The sequence below is a fragment of the Malus sylvestris genome, chromosome 4, assembly GCF_916048215.2.
Source record: "Malus sylvestris chromosome 4, drMalSylv7.2, whole genome shotgun sequence".
Lineage (NCBI taxonomy): Eukaryota > Viridiplantae > Streptophyta > Magnoliopsida > Rosales > Rosaceae > Malus > Malus sylvestris.
In genome coordinates this window covers 5790074-5810370 of record NC_062263.1, presented here as the reverse complement: position 1 = coordinate 5810370, position 20297 = coordinate 5790074, and the positions used below count along the sequence as shown (strand labels likewise).

General features: G+C 43.7%; 1 protein-coding gene and 1 pseudogene across 1 annotated transcript; both read right to left on the bottom strand.

Moving 5' to 3' along the window:
• Positions 1-7988, bottom strand: part of LOC126619738 (uncharacterized) — a 31132-nt pseudogene extending 23144 nt beyond the window's left edge.
• Positions 7989-12006: 4018 nt separating this feature from the next.
• LOC126620074 (uncharacterized) lies at positions 12007-18270 on the bottom strand. The gene is made up of 2 exons (XM_050288545.1): positions 16434-18270; positions 12007-12179 (listed from the first exon to the last, which is right to left on the bottom strand). The coding sequence occupies exons 1-2, from the start codon at positions 17109-17111 to the stop codon at positions 12132-12134; spliced, it is 726 nt and encodes a 241-aa protein (XP_050144502.1). The 5' UTR covers positions 17112-18270; the 3' UTR covers positions 12007-12131.
• Between the last annotated feature and the right edge of the window lie 2027 nt (positions 18271-20297).

Below are 20297 nucleotides of genomic sequence, written 5' to 3'. Positions count from 1 at the left end.
AATAAGTGGAGCAGCACCACCACCACGAGTTTCCACCACGGGAACCACCGCGGTGGCTACCGAGGTAGCCACCTGTGGCGAGGTCCATGGTGCCTTCACCACGGCCCGAGTCGTGTCATCCAAGGCTCACGGCACCAAGGCCACGGCCCAAGCCGTGCCATCCAAGTTTGCACAGGCCCGAGCCCAAGCCTCGCATTCGCATGCATCACATACTAAGCAACTTGCTTCCGTCGAGCAGCCCACTCCCGTGGCCCAGCCTGCTCCTGCCGAGCAACCTGTTCTCGCGGCCTAGCCTGCTTCTGCCGAGCAACCTGCTCTCACGGCCTAGCCTGCTCCTGCCGAGCAGCCTGCTCTCGTGACCCAGGCTGCTCCTGACGAGCAGCCCACTCCCGTGGTCCAACCTGCTTCCATCGAGCAGCCCACTCCCGTGGCCCAGCCTGCTCTCGCCGAGCAACTTGCTTTCACGGCCCAGCCTGCTCCTACTGAGCAGCCTGCTATCGTGACCCAACCTGCACCTGACGAGCAGCCCACTCTCATGGTCCAGCCTGCTTCCGTCGAGCAGCCCACTTCCGTGGCCCAGCCTGCTCCCGTCGAGCAGCCCACTTTCACAGCCCAACCTGCTCTTGCCGAGCAGCCTGCTTTCATGACCCAGCATGCTCCCGACGAGCAGCTCACTCCCGTGGCCCAGCCTGCTCCAGTCGAGCAGCCCACTCTTACGGCCAAGCCTGCTCTCGTGACCCAGCATGCTTCCGTGGCTTTCTAAGCAGCCCAAGTCGGCCCAAGACTATCTCAACCATCCGGACTAACCATTGAGTCGAGGGTATTCTCACCACATTTTTTTGCAGATTTGACATTTCCCAACTCAAATCTCGCGCCCGGAGTCTACCACCCTTCCATTGCCCAAGGAGGCGCATTCCTTCCAAGCTCTTCCAATCCAAATGGCGAACAACACTTGTCTCGACAAGTCATAGAGTTGACGAGTGCCCTTGCACAACAGACAACCTTGGTGAATCAACTTTTGCAACGTATCGGGATCCAACGTGCCCCGAACGAGGTATCCTGAAGTAGGATAAGGGCAGACAAACCTTTCCAGCAGCGTCTTAGCAAGCAGCCACTCGACCAGCCATGAGCCGAATGTTCGGGCAGTATACATTCCCGATTGGGCCCTCGAGATAGCGTATACTCCCGTCTTAGCACGCGGATGAGCGTGCACTCTCGACTAGGCCCACGGATGAGCACACATTCACGGTTGGGGTCACATTCCGATAGTCAACATGAGCAACCTTCTGGGTAAAGTGTTTATTCGCGGCTAAGCCCGCAAGGAGCATTATCCACCTCACATCAGAGTAGGTAGCACGACGGACGGAAAGAAGTAGTCACTCAATCCAGCTCAAGTTCAACCAGCAGCCTGCGAAGAACTCGCTTACCTGCTAGGAACGTACCACATGCACTGCATCCGCGGCATAGACGAGCCAAACACATGGAAGAGCAGCCTAAACCAGCAAGTCATGGCTGGAGGCAGCCGAGAGCTCAGCTACCTTAACAAAGGCAAATTCAGGAAGAAGTAGAGAGACTATTGACCAAGCGATTGCATGATTTCCAACGCAACGAGGTCATCGACGAGGCACTACGATGGAACATGACCAACATAAGCAGGTCACCCTTCACGGACGAGATCGAGAAGACAGAGCCTCCACGTGAGTTCAGCATGCCACATTTCACATCTTTCAAAGGGGATGAATACCCGGAGAGACACTTAAAGCACTACTGAAGCGCAATGATCCTTTATTGAAACAACGATGATCTCATGTGCAAGATATTCACCACCACTTTACAAAGTGAGGCGCAAGATTGGTTCTACACCCTGCCACCACAATCCATCCAGAATTTCTACGAACTTTCTTTGGTTTTCACCAAAGAATATTTATCCTATCGCTCGATCAAAAAGAAGTTTGACCATTTGTTCGACGTCAAGAAGAACCCAAATGAGTCGTTTCGTGACCATGTGAGGAGGTTCAAAGTAGATAAGGTAAGGATAGTCAGATGCAACGACTCGATAGCTAGAGTAGCCTTCCAAAAAGGACTTCCGGCAGACCACCCGCTATTCGAAAAATTGATCATGAAAGAATATCTAACTCTGGCAGACTCTTTCGCTCTGGCAGAGAAGCATGCACTTTGGGACGAGGCTTGCCAATGCATATTCAAAAACTTGAAGAAGTACCTGACGTCACATCCCTACTATCCAAACCGGAAGCAGTAGAAGACTTATTCGCGTGTTTGACGGTATCTAGACCAGTAATAAGCTCTATCATCATGCGAGAAGAGCTGGGGGCCCGACTACATGTATTCTACAGTTTAAAACCTCTTATCGATGCTAGTAGAAATTCAAAAGTTAACTTTGGCAATATTTGTTGTAACCTGAAAGCTCAAGTTTTACCTTCAAACGCACGCAATCATCATCATGACGTACTATTCTACCGAATCCAAACGCACAACAATAAAGGCGTAGACCTTAGCGAATGCAAAGTTTTCTGACGAACGCAACAACTCGGCCCAAAAGACACGCCAAGGGCAAACGAACACTGGAAGGAACACTCATAAGCAAGTTTTGTCCTCGTCGCCCCAGAAAATTCTACATAAGAGCAACATGTACCGGCAGTTGAACACTACCTCATGCTGCGCGTCATACGGCCCTAGCTGACCCTTGTTCCATTATTCAGCTCTAGAGTGTCCCAATACCGGCAGTTGAGCATCTCCTGCCACATGTAACATGGCCCTAGTTCCATGGCTCGCTATCGCGCCTTCACGCCTAGCTTTGACAACATAACAGAGCAGCCCAATGATGGCCCGAAAGTAGTTGAGCACACTTCAGCTGCACTTGCTCCACCCGATGGAGACTTCTGGCATTTGCATGTCAACAGCGCATCCAACTACAAAGGTTCAAGAGCAGACATGGTCCTTGTCACCCAGGCGGTTCGATGCCCGAGCAGGCGATCATTCTAGGTTTTAAAGCATCTAACAATGAAGCAGATTACGAAACCTCACTAGCAGGCCTTCGAATAACAAAAGACTTGGCGGTGAAAAAGCTTTCAATTCATTTTGATTCCCAGCTAATCACCAACCAGACTACTAGGGGTAAAGGCATGATGATCGTGGCAACCGACTACTTCACCAAATAGGTAAAAGAAGAGCCCATGACGACCACGATTTAGACGGACATAGAGCGCTTCATATGGAAGAACATCATTTACTGATTTGGCATCCCTTAATCCATCGTCACCAATAACGGCCCGCAATTCGTGGGCAAAGATTTGGCGAAGTTCTTCCAAAAATATGGCATCAAGCAGCACATGTCTACACCAAGATATTCTTAAGGCAATAAGCAGGCCAAAGTATCTACCAAGAGGATCCTTGACTACCACAAGAAATCCCCTACTAGTAAGAAAAGAAAATGGCCAAACGAACTCCCTGGATGTCTATGGGCATATCGCACCACCAAAAGACGAGCAACCGAAAGGAGATGGCCACAAGCTTAAATCTGGCAGAGGAGAAATGTGAGCAGACTATCACTCGTATCGCAGTTTACCAGCAGTAGTTCCTTTCCAGCTATAACAAAAAGGCCAAGATTCGGCAGTTCCAGCCCAAAGATCTAGTCCTAAGAAAAGCCTTCATCATTGCCCACAAATAAGGCTCCAAAAAGATGGATCTCATCTGGGAAGGTCCGTACAAGATCAGTAGAATAGGCGGCAAGAGTAATTACACCCTCGCCATCATGAAACGATAAAAAGATCGAAAAGTAGTGGAGCGAATACAATCTGAAGAAGTACCATGTGTGACCTCCCACTACATCAAAACCCGAAGACTCAAGAAGCTCGAATGGCACCACCTCACAAGTCGAGGATTATCCAGTTGTTATGTAGTTCCTACCTTACAGCTAAGTTCTCGTTCGTTTCACTCATTTTTCAATGAGGAATTCAGAAGTAATCATAACTTGGCTCGGTTACATGCTTACAACAATTGATCACTCTGGCACTTCAAAAGAAGACTGAGCCCTTCTTAGGGACCCATCGCAGGAATTGCGCCCCCCTCCGAGAGACCAACCATGCTCTCCAGTGCGAGAGGGTAAACTAATTGCTCTCCAGTACGAGAAGGTAAACCAATTCCCCGACACCCATATGGGTCAGCTCTCCAAGACAAGAGGATACACTTTATACTCCGAATATCCAGACGTGGATGAGTCTGGCTACCCTAGTATAACTAGATGCACGATGGCTTGCACCGGGATTCCTAGAAGTAGCCACAATGGTCTTTTTCAAGGCTTAGCTAACTGAAAGATTTTTGGTCTCTTAGCCTAATTCGTGGGAAACTGGGCCCTAGAGACGAAGGGGGCACATTACGCAGTACACCTTACAGACGGCTGCCCTAGAACCCTAAAGCTGCTACCGAGTGCACTAAGGTAGCCTACGGATTTCGGAAGACCGCCTACGGCTTACCCTTCGAGCAGTAAAGCCCCGCTAAACTTATACAACTGCACATTCTTGTGAAAGGTTAAACAAGCTAGCACGCATTTACGAAGTTTTATCCACTGCCGACATGCTACGTAGTCGATAAGCTTCACCTGCTAAGCGCGAAACAACCTACACCAAGTCCTAAAGTGTTGTGATACTTGCTACGCAACCTACGAAATTGGAGAAAGTCAAGGTTAACAGCCTAGTGGTTACGCGGACTTGTCTGCTTCTGTAAGTAAAGCATCCGGCTGCCAACCCAATGGCTAACAGCTTTGCAAAGTTCTACACCAACACTTATGGCTGCATAGGCTACACGAGCTTGTCTGCTTATAAAAAATTAGCATGCATGTCATTGGTCTATCATGTCTAAAGGTTAAAGCATGAACAAAAGAAGCGAAGATGAAGAAAAGCGAAGGAAAACATGTTTATAAACAATTAGCAAAGGCCGAAGGAGTTCAAGCAAAACAAGAGCTACAAGAAAAGATAAATAAAATCCTAAAGGCTACTTAGAAGACTATAGCAGCTTGGACATCCCACGACTAATCGGTCGCCACACCTTCAGCAGCCGCGACGCTCTTAGCAGCGGTATCATCCGGTGCTTCACCCTCGGTTGCCCCAGCCTGGGCACTAACTTCTCCAACTACTTCACCAATAGAAGCCTCAAAAGTAAAATCAAGCAAGTCTTCCGGAGAAATAGATAAGGTCTCAAAACCCCAAGCCCAGCCTTTTCACCTTTCAGCTACTCATCCTCCTCGAGCAGACCAACATGGATGCTCTGCAGCTCATCCACTTCCTTCTTCAGACTTTCGTTGATCTTCAGTACACCTTGAAGTTCCAACACTTGAGGTTCAAGCCTATCGACGATTCCTTGAAGTGGATCACTTGATTATAAGCAGCAATCAACTTTTCATCCTTTGCATAGGCAACGAGCTTAGAATCTGCCATAGTATTTACCGTCTCATTAGCAGCCTTGCTATATATGCATCATAGCAAGCAGAGCAGTCCTTCTATATTGGGTCGTATGCCTCGCAAACGAGCTTGGGCAAACACATTTCTAATGCCATCAACAAACTTGGCACAAGCATCCATGTTTTCAAGAGATCTGGTTTCATAAGCACATAGATCTCAGCAGCCTCCCCAGAAGCAGGCTTAGTGGATTTCTCACAGCTACCTACGCTAGCAGTCTTCTCATTCCCAGCAGGCGAATTAGTCTCAGCAGCATAAGGAATGGGCCTTGGCGCCACTTTATCAGCAAAGTCCACCTTATCGTTCTTCATAATAGCAAGCCTCTCCAAAGGTGAACCAGACTTAGCTCCCAACAGACGTCTTGGTACAAAATTCGGCATTAGGGGCACGACATGACCTTTATGCTGAAAAATCCTATCAGCAATCGTACTAGCCATTCTTGACATAGCAGGCGCCACATGCTCAGATCTAGCAGCCTCATTTTTCGTCCCTTTGGAAAAAGTCAAGTCAATCACAAACCTGGAGGCAGTCGGCGAACCCGTGCGAGCGAAAGAAGTCTTTGGTTTTTTCTCAGCCGACATCTCTTGAGCAAGCAGGGAAGATCCATTTTCCCACCTTCACTTGCAGCATGATCCACAACCATGATTGGACGGGCCAATGCATCCGCCTTGATCCTATTCACCTCATCTTTTGGGAGCAGCCCACAATTTTCCTGATGAAAATAGTTAAAGTAGTCAACGCCATTCGTGGTACCTAGCAGGGAAGTTCAACCTAACATTCCAGCAGCTCATGAGGTCCGCAACCTCTTCATTTCTCTCAATCACCGGCCTAGCTTGCGTCATGCCCAAAAGCCTAAAAGGACATGAGCCATGTGACTCGCCTAGTACTGCGCCCCAGCGCCACAATCCACGGCCCCAGCCACATAAGCTGCCCTTGGTTCTAGCCAAGTCGAGCAGCTTAAAGCAGTGGTCCTTGCCACAATACCTCATCGGTCCATGCCGAGCCGACTCTTGGCCCATGCCAGCCGACGTGCTGCACCACCCCGACGGCTTCCCCGCGGTAGCACCATCCAAGAAGAAGACAAGGAAAATTAATTTTTTCTTACCTCAGTGCGGCACGAAGAAGACGAAGAAAGCAACAAAAGACGATCATTTGAACGGGCAAGATGTAGAAGATTGCTAAATGAGGGGGAACAAATATCCTCTAAGTTATCTCTCTCTTGTAGGGTAGAATAAATCGCTCTCCAAAGTTGATTTAATAACCCACTTAAGGTGGACTTAAATAGGCTTTGAGAGAAATTTATTTCCCTTTCCTAGAAGGATATAATTTCCTATTAAAGCGAGAAATTCTCTACACTTGTTGCCCTTTCCTGCAAGCAGCCCAACATGTGTGGGGGCATTTATGGAGCCAAAAATAATCACAAGGCGACACATGGATTCTTGGGTAAAAGATGACAAAAATACCCTTGAGGTATACTGGGATTCCTACGTGCAAGCAGCAGGCAATCATCCCTAAACCAAGTCAAAAGTGCCTAAATGAAGGTAACAAATTCATAGTTATCTCATCCATCCACATTTTAGGTAGTTACTTCATAACCTACCAATTATTCCACATAAATTGAGATAATTAACAAATTAATGGGATTATTACCTAATAAACTCATTGATTTGTCAATTAAATTAGCAATTAAACCAAAAAACATACCCTAATGGCCGGTTATCCTCCTCCATAAAGGGGACGGCCATTTCCTTTATTTTTTCCACCTTTTCCTTACTCTTTTTTTCCCTTTTTAAGCCAATTATTTAATTATTCATTATAACCTTTTCATAACCACAAAAAGCATTCCCTTTGGTTTAATTAGTCAATTAACATCCAATAAATGGGCTAATTAAACCAAATTCAAGCAAAAAACCCTAGCTATGGCCAGCCACCTTTGATCCCTATATATGGGATCCCATTCTCACCAAAAAACGGATTCGAATACTCTTGCAAAAATCCCAAAATTCTCTAAATACTATTTCTCTCTAAATTCTAACTTTGGCATCGGAGGTTCTTCGGCCAAAGCCCCCCATTCATCGTGGGCGCGTGAGGCTTGTGGCCATAACCAAAGGTGTTATTTATTTTGTAGGTGCAATTTTGTCCAAGATCGAGGAAGAAATTTGAATCCACAAAGCTTAATGGTGATAAGGGGGTTGTGGGACTAAGCGATCGGGAGCTGTTGCTTAAGAGAGTTAATAAGGGCAATGTAAGTATGGGAACTATGGGCGACGGATGCTGGTGATGGGGGTCGCATGTTGAAAAAGATATTGAGGCACAGGTCACTGTAGAAGGAGGAAGAAGAAGCCAGAATCTGAGGCTTAGTAACGGTGTCGGCCGCCTTGGATGCAATTAATCTTCTTGCGAGGTGGAATTGCAAAGGAGGACCAACACCAACCACCTTGTAGGTGAACAAGTTGAAGGAGAAGAAACAATGTTGGCTACTGTTGCTTTCAAAACCCTCGCCATATTCTTCATCTTAATTTCTCAAATTCAAATTCTCTCTCTCTCTCTCTGGGGGTGGGAGTATGAGTTGTGGATCTTTATTTATTGGAGAAGAAGAAGATATGAGAATATAAATTTAGTTTTGAAATTGTGTTTCATATTCTCATGGTTATTTATATTTGCTTTCCAAGTAATACAAATTCAATATTGATCGAATTCCACAAATAATCTATTAGGATGTACACAACCACACTTCTGATGAAATTTGAACTGCAACAGTCTTTGACTTTTTTAGATGAGAATTTTTTATTTTACGAAGAGTGTGCGTAAGATAAGATAAGGTGTTGGGTACATAAAGAAATAAAGAAACGAGTGTTTGGTTAAGAAGAAAAGTTTTCCTTTTTTTGTTTGTTTGTAATTTTCTAGTTAGTAAGCTTATGCTGACATCCATTTCATTTTACAAAACCATTTAATTCATAAATTCCTAACATTTTGAATGTTAGTTGTTTCATCAGGAGTAACAATTTAGTGATATGATTTTTTTTTTTGAAATTCAAGGACGATATTCATTAAATAAAGGGGTATACATACAAACAGAGGATAAGGTGCTAATAATGGGCTTACCGAAGATTTTAACATGGTCGAATAAAAAAAAGAGCGTCTCGCACCAATAACTTAACTAATCATACTATCCTCTAATAGAAGATCGGAAATTACATTGGAAGATGTAAGAATCCTACGTGGACTCAACTTGTTGTGATAAAGTTTAAGATATATGTTGGTATTTCAAATTCATTAAGTGTTAAATAAGTGGATAAACTAATCTCCTATATTCGTGGAAACACATTCATCTTGCTTTGAATGAGACCTCGCCAATACTCCACTACTTTTAGTTATTGATATAGTGGGACTATAACTGACACCCCACTATAGATGGGAGTTGGATGTCATTGTGAGTAGAAGAATTGATGTGAGTAGAAGAATTGATGTGAGTAGGGTTATATCACCATAAGAATATTAAGGGCTTGAGTGAGTAGAAGAATTGATGTGAACTTGAGCCAATGTCTTCTTCAAGTAAGAGAACTTGAGACAATGTCTTCTTCATGTAAGAGTTCTAATTAGTCTATACAAGTGATTAGGATTATCAGATATGTTGATAATGATTATCAGGCATGCCACAACCAAACGGTGTCGTAGAAAGGCGAACTAGAATGCTTAAAGAGATGGTTAGAAGCATGATGGCTAGTTCGACACTACCACAATTCTTATGGGGTGAAGCTTTAAAGATGGCAAACCATATCTTAAATTGTGTTCCTTCCAAGGCAGTGAATAAAACTATGTTCGAACTATGGACTGGAAGTAGGCCTAGCCTAAATTATTTGCATGTTTGGGGTTGTCGTGCAAAAGCAAAAATATATAATCCCATAGAGAAGAAACTTGATCCAAGAACTATCTCATGTAATTTTATGGGGCTCCCTGACAAGTCTAAGGGATATCAGTTTTATTCTCCAAATCTTTCTCTCAAAATTTTCAAGACTAGCTTAGCAAAATTTATTGAGGAAGATGATAATTCACTAAGTTCAAATGGGGAGTGTTCAAGTTCATGGTTCGATAAAACCGGGGTGGTGTTGCCAAAATGAAGTGTTGATGGACCATTTGGCAGTCAAGCAATTAATTTCGATGACATGTAGCGTAGTCAAGAAACTCTACATGTACAGCAAGTATTGAATGAGTTGTCACTAGAAGATGACAATCATGCAGTCAGTGATAATCAAGCAATGGAAATGGCAAGGTTCTTCATCTTAAGCAAGAAGCAGGTCACTTAAGCAACAAACCATTGTTGAGAGAAGAACACTGCCACCAAGAATAAGAAGATCAGCGATTCCCGACGATTATTTTGTTCATTATCAAAAGATTGAGATGACTAAGGGAATCATTGAGGATCTAACAACATTTGATCAAGCTGTTAGAAACTTAATTGGATTAAACTATCATTTAGTGAAGGATGAAATGTGTTTGGTAACAATACAATCTGATGTAAGTTGCATACGTGGAAAAACTGCTTCCTATAAGCAAGGATACGTGGATAACATGCAACAAATGATAACTACTTATCCATTACTCGATGAAAACTGCCGGTAACAGCAGGTAACTGATTTCCACGATAGATGGAAATTAGATGAGGCTTGTGTCTATATAATTCAATTCCCTGCTTGTGAAGAATTGTTCTGTGAATGAGGGTTCTATCACCTTTGGAACATAAGGTCTTAAACAAGTAGAAGAATTGCATTTCCAACCAAAAGCATGGCTACTTCAGGTATCGCACGTAGTTGAATATATGTAATCTGGGATACTTGTTAATATTATATACTCCTAGTTTTCCAACACAAGCCATGCAATCTGAACAACCACAGAGTTATGGAGAAATGACATGGTGGAAGAAATGAACTCCATGAAAATTAATAAAGTTTGGACCCTGGTACAAGCACCAAAGAATGCAAGGGCAATAGGGTGTAAATGGATCTTCAAAACGAAGAATGATTCAACAAGCAAGATTGAAAGGTATAAAGCAAGATTGGTGGTGAAAGGATTCACTTAAGCTGAAAGGGTTGATTACAGTGAGACATTTTCTCCAGTCACAACAAAAGATAGCCTACGAATTATCCTTGCATTGGTGGCCCACTATGATCTTAAACTTCCCCAAATGGATGTCAAAACGGCATTTCTCAATGGCTATTTGGATAAGGAAATATATATGGAACAACCATTTGGTTTCGTGAAAAAATGAGAAGAAGGAATGGTTTGCAAATTGAACAAATTCATATATGGATTAAAGCAGGCATCGAGGCAATGGTTTCTTAAGTTCGACGAGAAAGTAAATGATTTTGGGTTTAATGAGAATAAAATAGATGACTGCATATACTTGAAGATCTGTGCTCAAGGTACATTTTTCTCGTATTGTATGTGGATGATATTCTTGTAGCAAGCAATTGCATGAACCTCTTAATAGAAACAAAAGCTTTGCTACCTAAAACTTTTGAGATGAAAGACAAGGGAAATGCTTCTTTTGTCCTTGGGATAGAAATCATCAGATATAGAGCTAAATGGATGCTTGGACTCTCATAGAAATCATACATAGAGAATGTGCTTTAACAATTTAATATGTATGGGTGTTCAAATGATGAAGAGCCAATGGGGAAAGGAGATAGGTTGAACAAGTTGCAATGTCCCAAGAATGATCTTGAAAAGCAAGGTATGACAACCAAACTGTATGCGTCATTGATTGAGATAATGTATGCTCAAGTTTGTACAAGACCAGACCTTGCTTTTGCGATTAGTGTATTGGGAAGGTTTCAGTCGAACTGGGAACAACATTGGGTTGCTGCCAAAAAAGGTGCTGAGGTACTTGCAGAGGACTAAGTCATTCATGCTGACATACAAAAGGGTGTAAGACCAGAGCTTGTGGGATACTCAGACTCCGACTTCGCAAGTTGGGTCGATGATAGAAGATTAACGAGTGTATATTTATTTTTCTTGGCAGGAGCTACAATACCATGAAGAAGTGCCAAGCAAAAGGCCTTGGCTACATCGACCATGGAAGCTGAGTTTATAGCTTTGTTTGAGACAACTAAGAAAGGTCTATGGATGAAAAATCTCATAACATTTATGAGAATAGTAGACACCATTCAAAGACCACTAACCATACATTGTGACAACAAAGTAGTCGTTTTCTTTTCAAGAAACAACAAGAAATCTGAGGCCACTCGATTGATGGATGTCAAATATCTATCAGTGAAGGAACATGTGAAGAAGGGGGGAAACCAAAATTAAGCATGTTGATACAAGACTGATGTTTGCAGACCCCTTGACTAAGCCATTTGCTGTGGGAATTTTCAAATATCATGTTTCGACTATGGGAGTGGATGATGGGTTTTACTCGACAAAAGTGTGTGAGTAAAAATGTAAAGTACTCACTTATTGCTTTTCAGTTCAGGTTATTTCAAGTTCATCACTAACATTGCAAGTATAAGTTTTTCTTAATTATTAGCAACAACAACAACAACAAAGCCTTTTCCCACTAAGTGGGGTCGGCTATATGAATCCTAGAACGCCATTGTGCTCGGTTTTGTGTCATGTCCTCCGTTAGATCCAAGTACTCAAGTCTTTTCCTAGGGTCTATTCCAAAGTTTTCCTAGGTCTTCCTCTACCCCTTCGGCCCTGAACCTCTATCCCGTAGTCACATTTTCGAACCGGAGCGTCAGTAGGCCTTCTTTGCACATGTCCAAACCACCGGAACCGATTTTCTCTCATATTTCCTTCAATTTTGGCTACTCCTACTTTACCTCGGATATCCTCATTCTCAATCTTATCCTTTCTCGTGTGCCCATACCTCCCACGAAGCATCCTCATCTCTGCTACACCCATTTTGTGTACGTGTTGATGCTTCACCGCCCAACATTCTGTGCCATACAACATCGCGGCCTTATTGCCGTCCTATAAAATTTTCCCTTGAGCTTCAGTGGCCTACGACGGTCACACAAACACGCCGGATGCACTCTTACACTTCATCCATCCAGCTTGTATTCTATGGTTGAGATCTCCATCTAAGTCTCCGTTCTCTTGCAAGATAGATCCTAGGTAGCGAAAACGGTCACTTTTTGTGATCTTCGCTAGATTGCTCCGGTCATTAGTGTGGATAAGTATATAAATGGATAGAGATAGGAAAGCAAACACAAGATGTATGTGGTTCACCCAGATTGGCTACGTCCACGGAATAGATGAGTTCTCATTAATTGTGAAGGGTTTACACAAGTACATAGGTTCAAGCTCTCCTTTAGTGAGTACAAGTGAATGATTTAGTACAAATGACATTAGGAAATATTGTGGGAGAATGATCTCGTAACCACGAAACTTCTAAGTACCGGAGTGTGGTATCATCTTGACTTGCCTTATCTGTCTCATAGGTAGATGTGGCATCTTCTCTGGAAGTACTCTTCCTCCATCCAGGGGTGGTATCTGTAACTGGTGGAGATGCACAAGGTAACGTATCAATTTCACTTGAAGCTTACTTGTAGTTTCAGGCTTGGTCAAGCGCGATACAAACCATGTAGTAGGAGTCCCCCAAGTCGCCGAGCTAGGGGATCTGCTGAAAGAGGTAACAGACAAGGTAAGCAATCAGAGCTCCGGCTGATTGTTCACATTCTCCCTATCTTGCAGGCAGCATGAAGGATAAAGAGAAGAAAAATGAGAAGAGATGATATGGGATACTTTTGCTTTTGAAGAAGTAACTTTCCACATGCTTATTCTTGAACTGGGCTGGAGGGTTTTCTGGTTTCCTCCAGAGTATAAGGCCGACTGAAGAATTTGAGGGTCAAAACAAGTCCATTAAATCTAGAGTACGTTCGACCCTGCTGATATGGGATACTTTTGCTTTTGACAGAGTAGTGGATGTATCGGCACGTGTGCTGTTACGCTTGTCTCCACATGCTTCCTTGTATCCTTCTCACTTGCCCTATCTGTTCCTCAGGCAGATGCGGTATCTTCCCTGGAAGCATAAGATGTTGAAGATGAGTACTTGAGAGCAATGCCAGGTAAGTAATCAGGTAAGGGGTTCCAGGCAGTCAGTTCCTGGCTGGAAGCTTGATTCCAAGTGCTGACTGATTGCTCTCATTCTCCTTGTCTTGCAGGTAAGAACAAGGCCAAAGGAAAAGACAGGGAAAAAGCATGATATGGGATACTCTTGCTTTTAACCCTGATGATATGAGATATTCTTGCTCTAGTATAGCTTGTTTACAGAGGTGTTATCAGGGGGAAAGAAAGCTGAATATTTCGAAAGGCTTCGTTGGGAGTGCCCTCTCAGATAAGAAGAAGGGTTGAGCATTTTTGCAGGTCTGCCTGTCCGTTGGGGATGGAGGTCGACATATATAGGAGTCTCCCTAACATCAAGTAATAATGCTATTCCTTTACCCTGCTTGGTCATAGCACGGTAGTGGGAGCTGCCAGCTTCACATGTTTTAACTCTGTCAGAGCACTTTGAAAAAGTGGTCTGTAGTATCTGGAAAGCTGATGTTGCGTGTGAAGATTACAGACAAGCTTTATCCAAGGAGATCCAGCTCTTGAAGTTGGGAAAGTGGTGCCTCTTCGATTTTTGAACAAGCAATCCTGTCGGGGATCTAGCTCTCGAGATTCGGAGAACGATGCCTCTTCTATTTTTGAGAAAGCAATCTTGCTGGGGGTCTGGCTCTCGAGATTCAGAGAGCGGTGTCTCTTCGATTTTTGAGAAAGTAATCATGTTGGGAGTCTGGCTCTCGAGATTCGGAGGGCGGTGCCTCTTCGATTTTGGAGCAAGCAATCTTGTTGGGAGTGTTTTCTCGAATGTGAGTAAAGGTTGGGCATGTTTGCTAGTCTACCTTGCCACGAAGCACAGAGGTTGACACACAGGGACTTTCCAATTATCCAGCAGTGGTACTGTTCCTTTACCCTCTCTTCGATTTTTTAGAAAGTAATCATGTTGGGAGTCTGGCTCTCGAGATTCGGAGGGCGGTGCCTCTTCGATTTTGGAGCAAGCAATCTTGTTGGGAGTGTTTTCTCGAATGTGAGTAAAGGTTGGGCATGTTTGCTAGAGGTTGACACACCGGGACTTTCCAATTATCCAGCAGTGGTACTGTTTCTTTACCCTTGTGGGTAATAATATGGTAGCTAGACCTTCAAAATTTGTGTCTAAACTTTGTTAGTGTTGTTTCTTTGCTATTCTTTTACCCTTCTTGGTCAGAGCGATGTAGTGGGAGCTGCAAGCTTCACGTGTCTCAACTTTGTCAGAGAACTTTGGCAAAGTTATCTGTGGTACCCATGAGCTACTGTTGCGTGTGGGAAGTGGGTGATTGAACAGTACGATTCATGTGCTTTCTACTTCGCCAGAAATCTTCGACAGAATGCCCATAATTTCCGCAAAGCTGAGTGTGCGTGTGACAGGTGCTGACAAGGCTGGAAAAGTAGGTGCCTCTTCGATTTCTGAGATTGGCCCTCGTGGTCTCTGAGCAGCCCAGCTTTTGAGAAAGCAAGCCTCTTCGATTTCTGAGATCGGCTTTCGTGGTCTTTGAGCAGCCTAGCTTTTGAGAAAGCAAACGCCTCTTCGATTTCTGAGATCGACCCTCGTGGTCTCTGAGCAGCCCAGCTTTTGAGAAAGCAAACGCCTCTTCGATTTCTGAGCAGGCGCCTCTTCGATTTCTGAGCAGGCGCCTCTTCGAATTCTGAAGCTTCGTCGAGTGCAGATTTTTATAGAGGCTGACATTAAGTTCCAAAGCACACTTGAATATCCATCAGTAGAAGCTCCATTCTTGCACTTCTAAGATCTTGATTTGTCCGACCTCTTCTCTCTTCAACACCTTTGAAAATGTATGGCCCCTCCGATCGTCGTTTTGACTTGAACCTTGTTGAAGAGGCAGCCTCGCCTTCTCCAGACAACATATGGCGCCCATCCTTCGTCTCCCCTACTGGTCCTCTTACCGTTGGGGATTTCGTGATGAAGAATGATATGACCGCTGCGGTAGTGGCCAGGAACCTTCTCACTCCCAAAGATAACAAACTACTTTCCAAACGGTCTGATGAGTTGGCTGTTAAGGATTCTCTGGCTCTCAGTGTTCAGTGTGCAGGTTCTGTGTCTAATATGGCCCAACGCCTATTTGCTCGAACCCGCCAAGTTGAATCATTGGCGGCTGAAGTGATGAGTCTCAAACAGGAGATTAGAGGGCTCAAGCATGAGAATAAACAGTTGCACCGGCTCGCACATGACTATGCTACAAACATGAAGATGAAGCTTGACCAAATGAAAGAATCTGATGGTCAGGCTTTACTTGATCATCAGAGATTTGTGGGTTTGTTCCAAAGGCATTTATTGCCTTCGTCTTCTGGGGCTGTACCGCTTAATGAAGCTCCAAATGATCAACCTCTGATGCCTCCTCCTTCTAGGGTTCTGTCCAGTACTGAGGCTCCGAATGATCCCCCTCCGGTGCCTTCTCTTTCTGGGGCTCTACCAACTGCTGAGACTTCTCCTAAGCAACCTTTGTGAAGGCTCCCTCTTGTTTGTTTATTTTGACTCAAGTATATGTACATATTTGTAACTTATCGGGGATATCAATAAATAAGTTTTCTTTCATTTCAACATATTGTGTTAAATACACCAAAGCCTTCTTCGCTAAGTTCTTTGAATTTTCTTTTGTTGAAGCTTGTATGTTGAAGCTTTGTGAGTGGAGCATGTAGGTTGAGGTAATGTTCCCTTAATTTCCCGAGTGAGGAAAACTTCTCGGTTGGAGACTTGGAAAATCCAAGTCACTGAGTGGGATCGGTTATATGAATCTTAGAACGCCATTGTGTTCTGTCCTGTGTCATGTCCTCCGTTAGATCCAAGTACTCTAAGTCTTTTCTTAGGGTCTTTTCTAAAGTTTTCCTAGGTCTGCCTCTACCCCTTCGGCCCTGAACCTCTGTCCCATATTCGCATCTTCTAATCGGAGCGTCAGTAGGCCTTCTTTGCACATGTCCAAACCACCGTAACCGATTTTCTCTCATCTTTCCTTCAATTTCGGCTACTCCTACTTTACCCCGGATATCCTCATTCCTAATCTTATCCTTTCTCGTGTGCCCACACATCCAACGAAGCATCCTCATCTCCGCTACACCCATTTTGTGTACGTGTTGATGCTTCACCGCCCAACATTCTGTGCCATACAGCATCGCCGACCTTATTGCCGTCCTATAGAATTTTCCCTTGAGCTTTAGTGGCATACGGCGGTCACACAACACGCCTGATGCACTCTTCCACTTCATCCATCCAGCTTGTATTCTATGGTTGAGATCTCCATCTAATTCTCCGTTCTTTTGCAAGATAGATCCTAGGTAACGAAAACGGTCGCTCTTTGTTATTTCTTGATCTCCGATCCTCACCCCTAACTCGTTTTGGCCTCCATTTGCACTGAACTTGCACTCCATATATTCTGTCTTTGATCGACTTAGGCGAAGACCTTTAGATTCCAACACTTCTCTCCAAAGGTTAAGCTTTGCATTTACCCCTTCCTGAGTTTCATCTATCAACACTATATCGTCTGCGAAAAGCATACACCAAGGAATATCATCTTGAATATGTCCTGTTAACTCATCCATTACCAACGCAAAAAGGTAAGGACTTAAGGATGAACCTTGATGTAATCCTACAGTTATGGGAAAGCTTTCGGTTTGTCCTTCATGAGTTCTTACGGCAGTCTTTGCTCATTCATACATATCCTGTATAGCTTGGATATATGCTACTCGTACTCCTTTCTTCTCTAAAATCCTCCAAAGAATGTCTCTTGGGACCCTATCATACGCTTTTTCCAAATCTATAAAGACCATGTGTAAATCCTTTTTCCCATCTCTATATCATTCCATCAATCTTCGTAAGAGATAGATTGCCTCCATGGTTGAGCGCCCTGGCATGAACCCGAATTGGTTGTCCGAAACCCGTGTCTCTTGCCTCAATCTATGCTCAATGACTCTCTCCCAGAGCTTCATTGTATGACTCATTAGCTTAATACCCCTATAGTTCATGCAATTTTGTACATCGCCCTTATTCTTGTAGATAGGCACCAAAGTGCTCGTTCGCCACTCATTTGGCATCTTCTTCGTTTTCAGAATCCTATTGAAAAGGTCAGTGAGCCATGTTATACCTGTCTCTCCCAAAACTTTCCACACTTCGATTGGTATATCGTCTGGGCCTACTGCTTTTCTATGCTTCATCTTCTTCAAAGCTACAACCACTTCTTCCTTCCGAATTCTACGATAAAAAGAGTAGTTTCTACACTCTTCTGAGTTACTCAACTCCCCTAAATAAGCACTCATTTCATGTCCTTCATTGAAAAGATTATAAAAATAACATTTCCATCTGTCTTTAACCGCGTTCTCTGTAGCAAGAACATTTCCATCCTCATCCTTGATGCACCTCACTTGGTTTAGGTCCCTTGTCTTCTTTTCCCTTGCTCTAGCTAGTTTATAGATATCCAACTCTCCTTCTTTGGTATCTAGTCACTTATACATATCGTCATAAGCCGCTAACTTAGCTTCTCTCACAGCTTTCTTCGCCTCTTGCTTCGCTTTTCTATACCTTTCACCATTTTCATCGGTCCTATCCTTGTATAAGGCTTTACAACATTCCTTCTTAGCCTTCACCTTTGTTTGTACCTCCTCATTCCACCACCAAGATTCCTTTTGGTGTGGGGCAAAGCCCTTGGACTCTCCTAATACCTCTTTTGCTACTTTTCGGATACAACTAGCCATGGAATCCTACATTTGGTTAGCTTCCCCCTCTCTATCCCACACCACTGGGTGATTACTTTCTCTTTGAAAATGGCTTGTTTTTCTTCTTTTAGATTCCACCATCTAGTCCTTGGGCACTTCCAAGTCTTGTTCTTTTTTCTCACTCTTTTGATATGTACATCCATCGCCAACAAGCGATGTTGATTAGCCACGCTCTCTCCTGGTATAACTTTGCAATCCTTACAAGTTATACGATCCCTTTTCCTCATTAGAAGAAAATCTATTTGTGTTTTTGACGACCCACTCTTGTAGGTGATCACATGTTCTTCTCTCTTCTTAAAGAAGGTATTGGCTAAGAAGAGATCATATGCCATTGCAAAATCCAAGATAGCTTCCCCATCCTCGTTTCTCTCCCCAAAACCATGGCCACCATGAAAACCTCCATAGTTGCCTGTCTCCCTGCCCACGTGTCCATTTAAATCTCCTCCTATAAATAACTTCTCCGTCTGAGCAATTCCTTGCACCAAGTCTCCAAGGTCTTCCCAAAATTTATCCTTCGAACTCGTATCCAACCCTACTTGAGGTGCGTACGCACTAATCACATTGATAAGTTCTTGTCCTATTACAATCTTGATTGCCATGATTCTATCTCCTACCCTCTTGACATCTACAACATCTTGTGTCAAGGTCTTGTCCACGATGATGCCAACACTGTTTCTCGTTCTATTTGTGCCCGAATACCATAGTTTAAACCCTGAGTTTTCTAGATCATTTGCCTTACGACCAACCCACTTAGTTTCTTGTAGGCATATAATATTTATCCTTCTCCTCACCATAACTTCTACTACTTCCATAGATTTTCCCGTCAAGGTTCCTATATTCCACGTTCCTAAACGCATTTTGCTCTCTTGAACTCTACCCTTCTGTCCTAGCTTCTTCACCCTTCCCCGTCTAATAGGATTAAAGTACTTTTGTGTGTCCCGTGTAAAGTTGATAGGAGCATATGCTCCCAAACAACTTTGAGTGGAGTCGTTCGAAAAGAAGTTTCTATAGCCCCCTTGTAAAGAAACAAATCTTCTTCTGTAAGATTGTTTTTCATTGACTGAATAAACAATTACATGGATGTACATATATATAGCCTTTTGGCTCTTTACATTTATACCCTTAGCTTCCTTAACTAAACTTGTACAATCCTAACTAACCACAACTAATAGCAAAACTAACTACATTTAGTTTTTCCAAACTATTTATCATTAACAGAAATGGATGATGTATCATCTGTCCTAATACACCCCCTCAAGCGAGAGGAGGAATCAGAAGTGATGCCAAGAGGAAGCTTGGAACACAAGTAGCGGAATCTGGTTTTGGACAAGGACTTGGTGTGTAGATCAGCCAATTGATCAGCACTGCACACAAACTGCACTTTAAGCAGATGAGCTAAAACCAGTTCTCTAATGTAGTGGTAGTCAATCTCGACATGCTTAGTGCGAGCATGGAATACAGGATTTGAAGCTAAGGAAATGGCGGAGATGTTATCACACCACAGAGTAGGCAGTGTAGGAATAGAACAGTGAAGGTCACGAAGGATTTTGCAGACCCAAGTGAGTTCTGCAGCAGTGTGAGCCAGAGACCGATATTCGGCTTCTGTAGAAGAACGAGCAACAGTGCTTTGTTTCTTTGCACTCCAGCTGATGAGATTAGAGCCAAGAAAAACACAATAACCAGTAGTCGACCGCCGATCAAATGTGCAGCCTGCCCAATCAGCATCTGAGTAGGCAGAGAGAGCAACAGAACCTTTGGTAAACCACAGTCCTTGGGAAAAAGAACCTTTGAGAAAACGGAGGACTCTTTTAGCGGCCTGAAAGTGTTGATCACGCGGAGCATGCATGAATTGACATAACTGATTAACAGCAAAAGCAATGTCCGGTCTAGTCCAGGTGAGGTATTGAAGACCTCCAACAAGAGACCGATATTCAGTCGGAGTGGAGAGAAGTGACCCACTGTGATCCAGTTTTTGAGAGCCAAGAGGTGTGCAGCAAGGCTTTGCACCCTCCATAT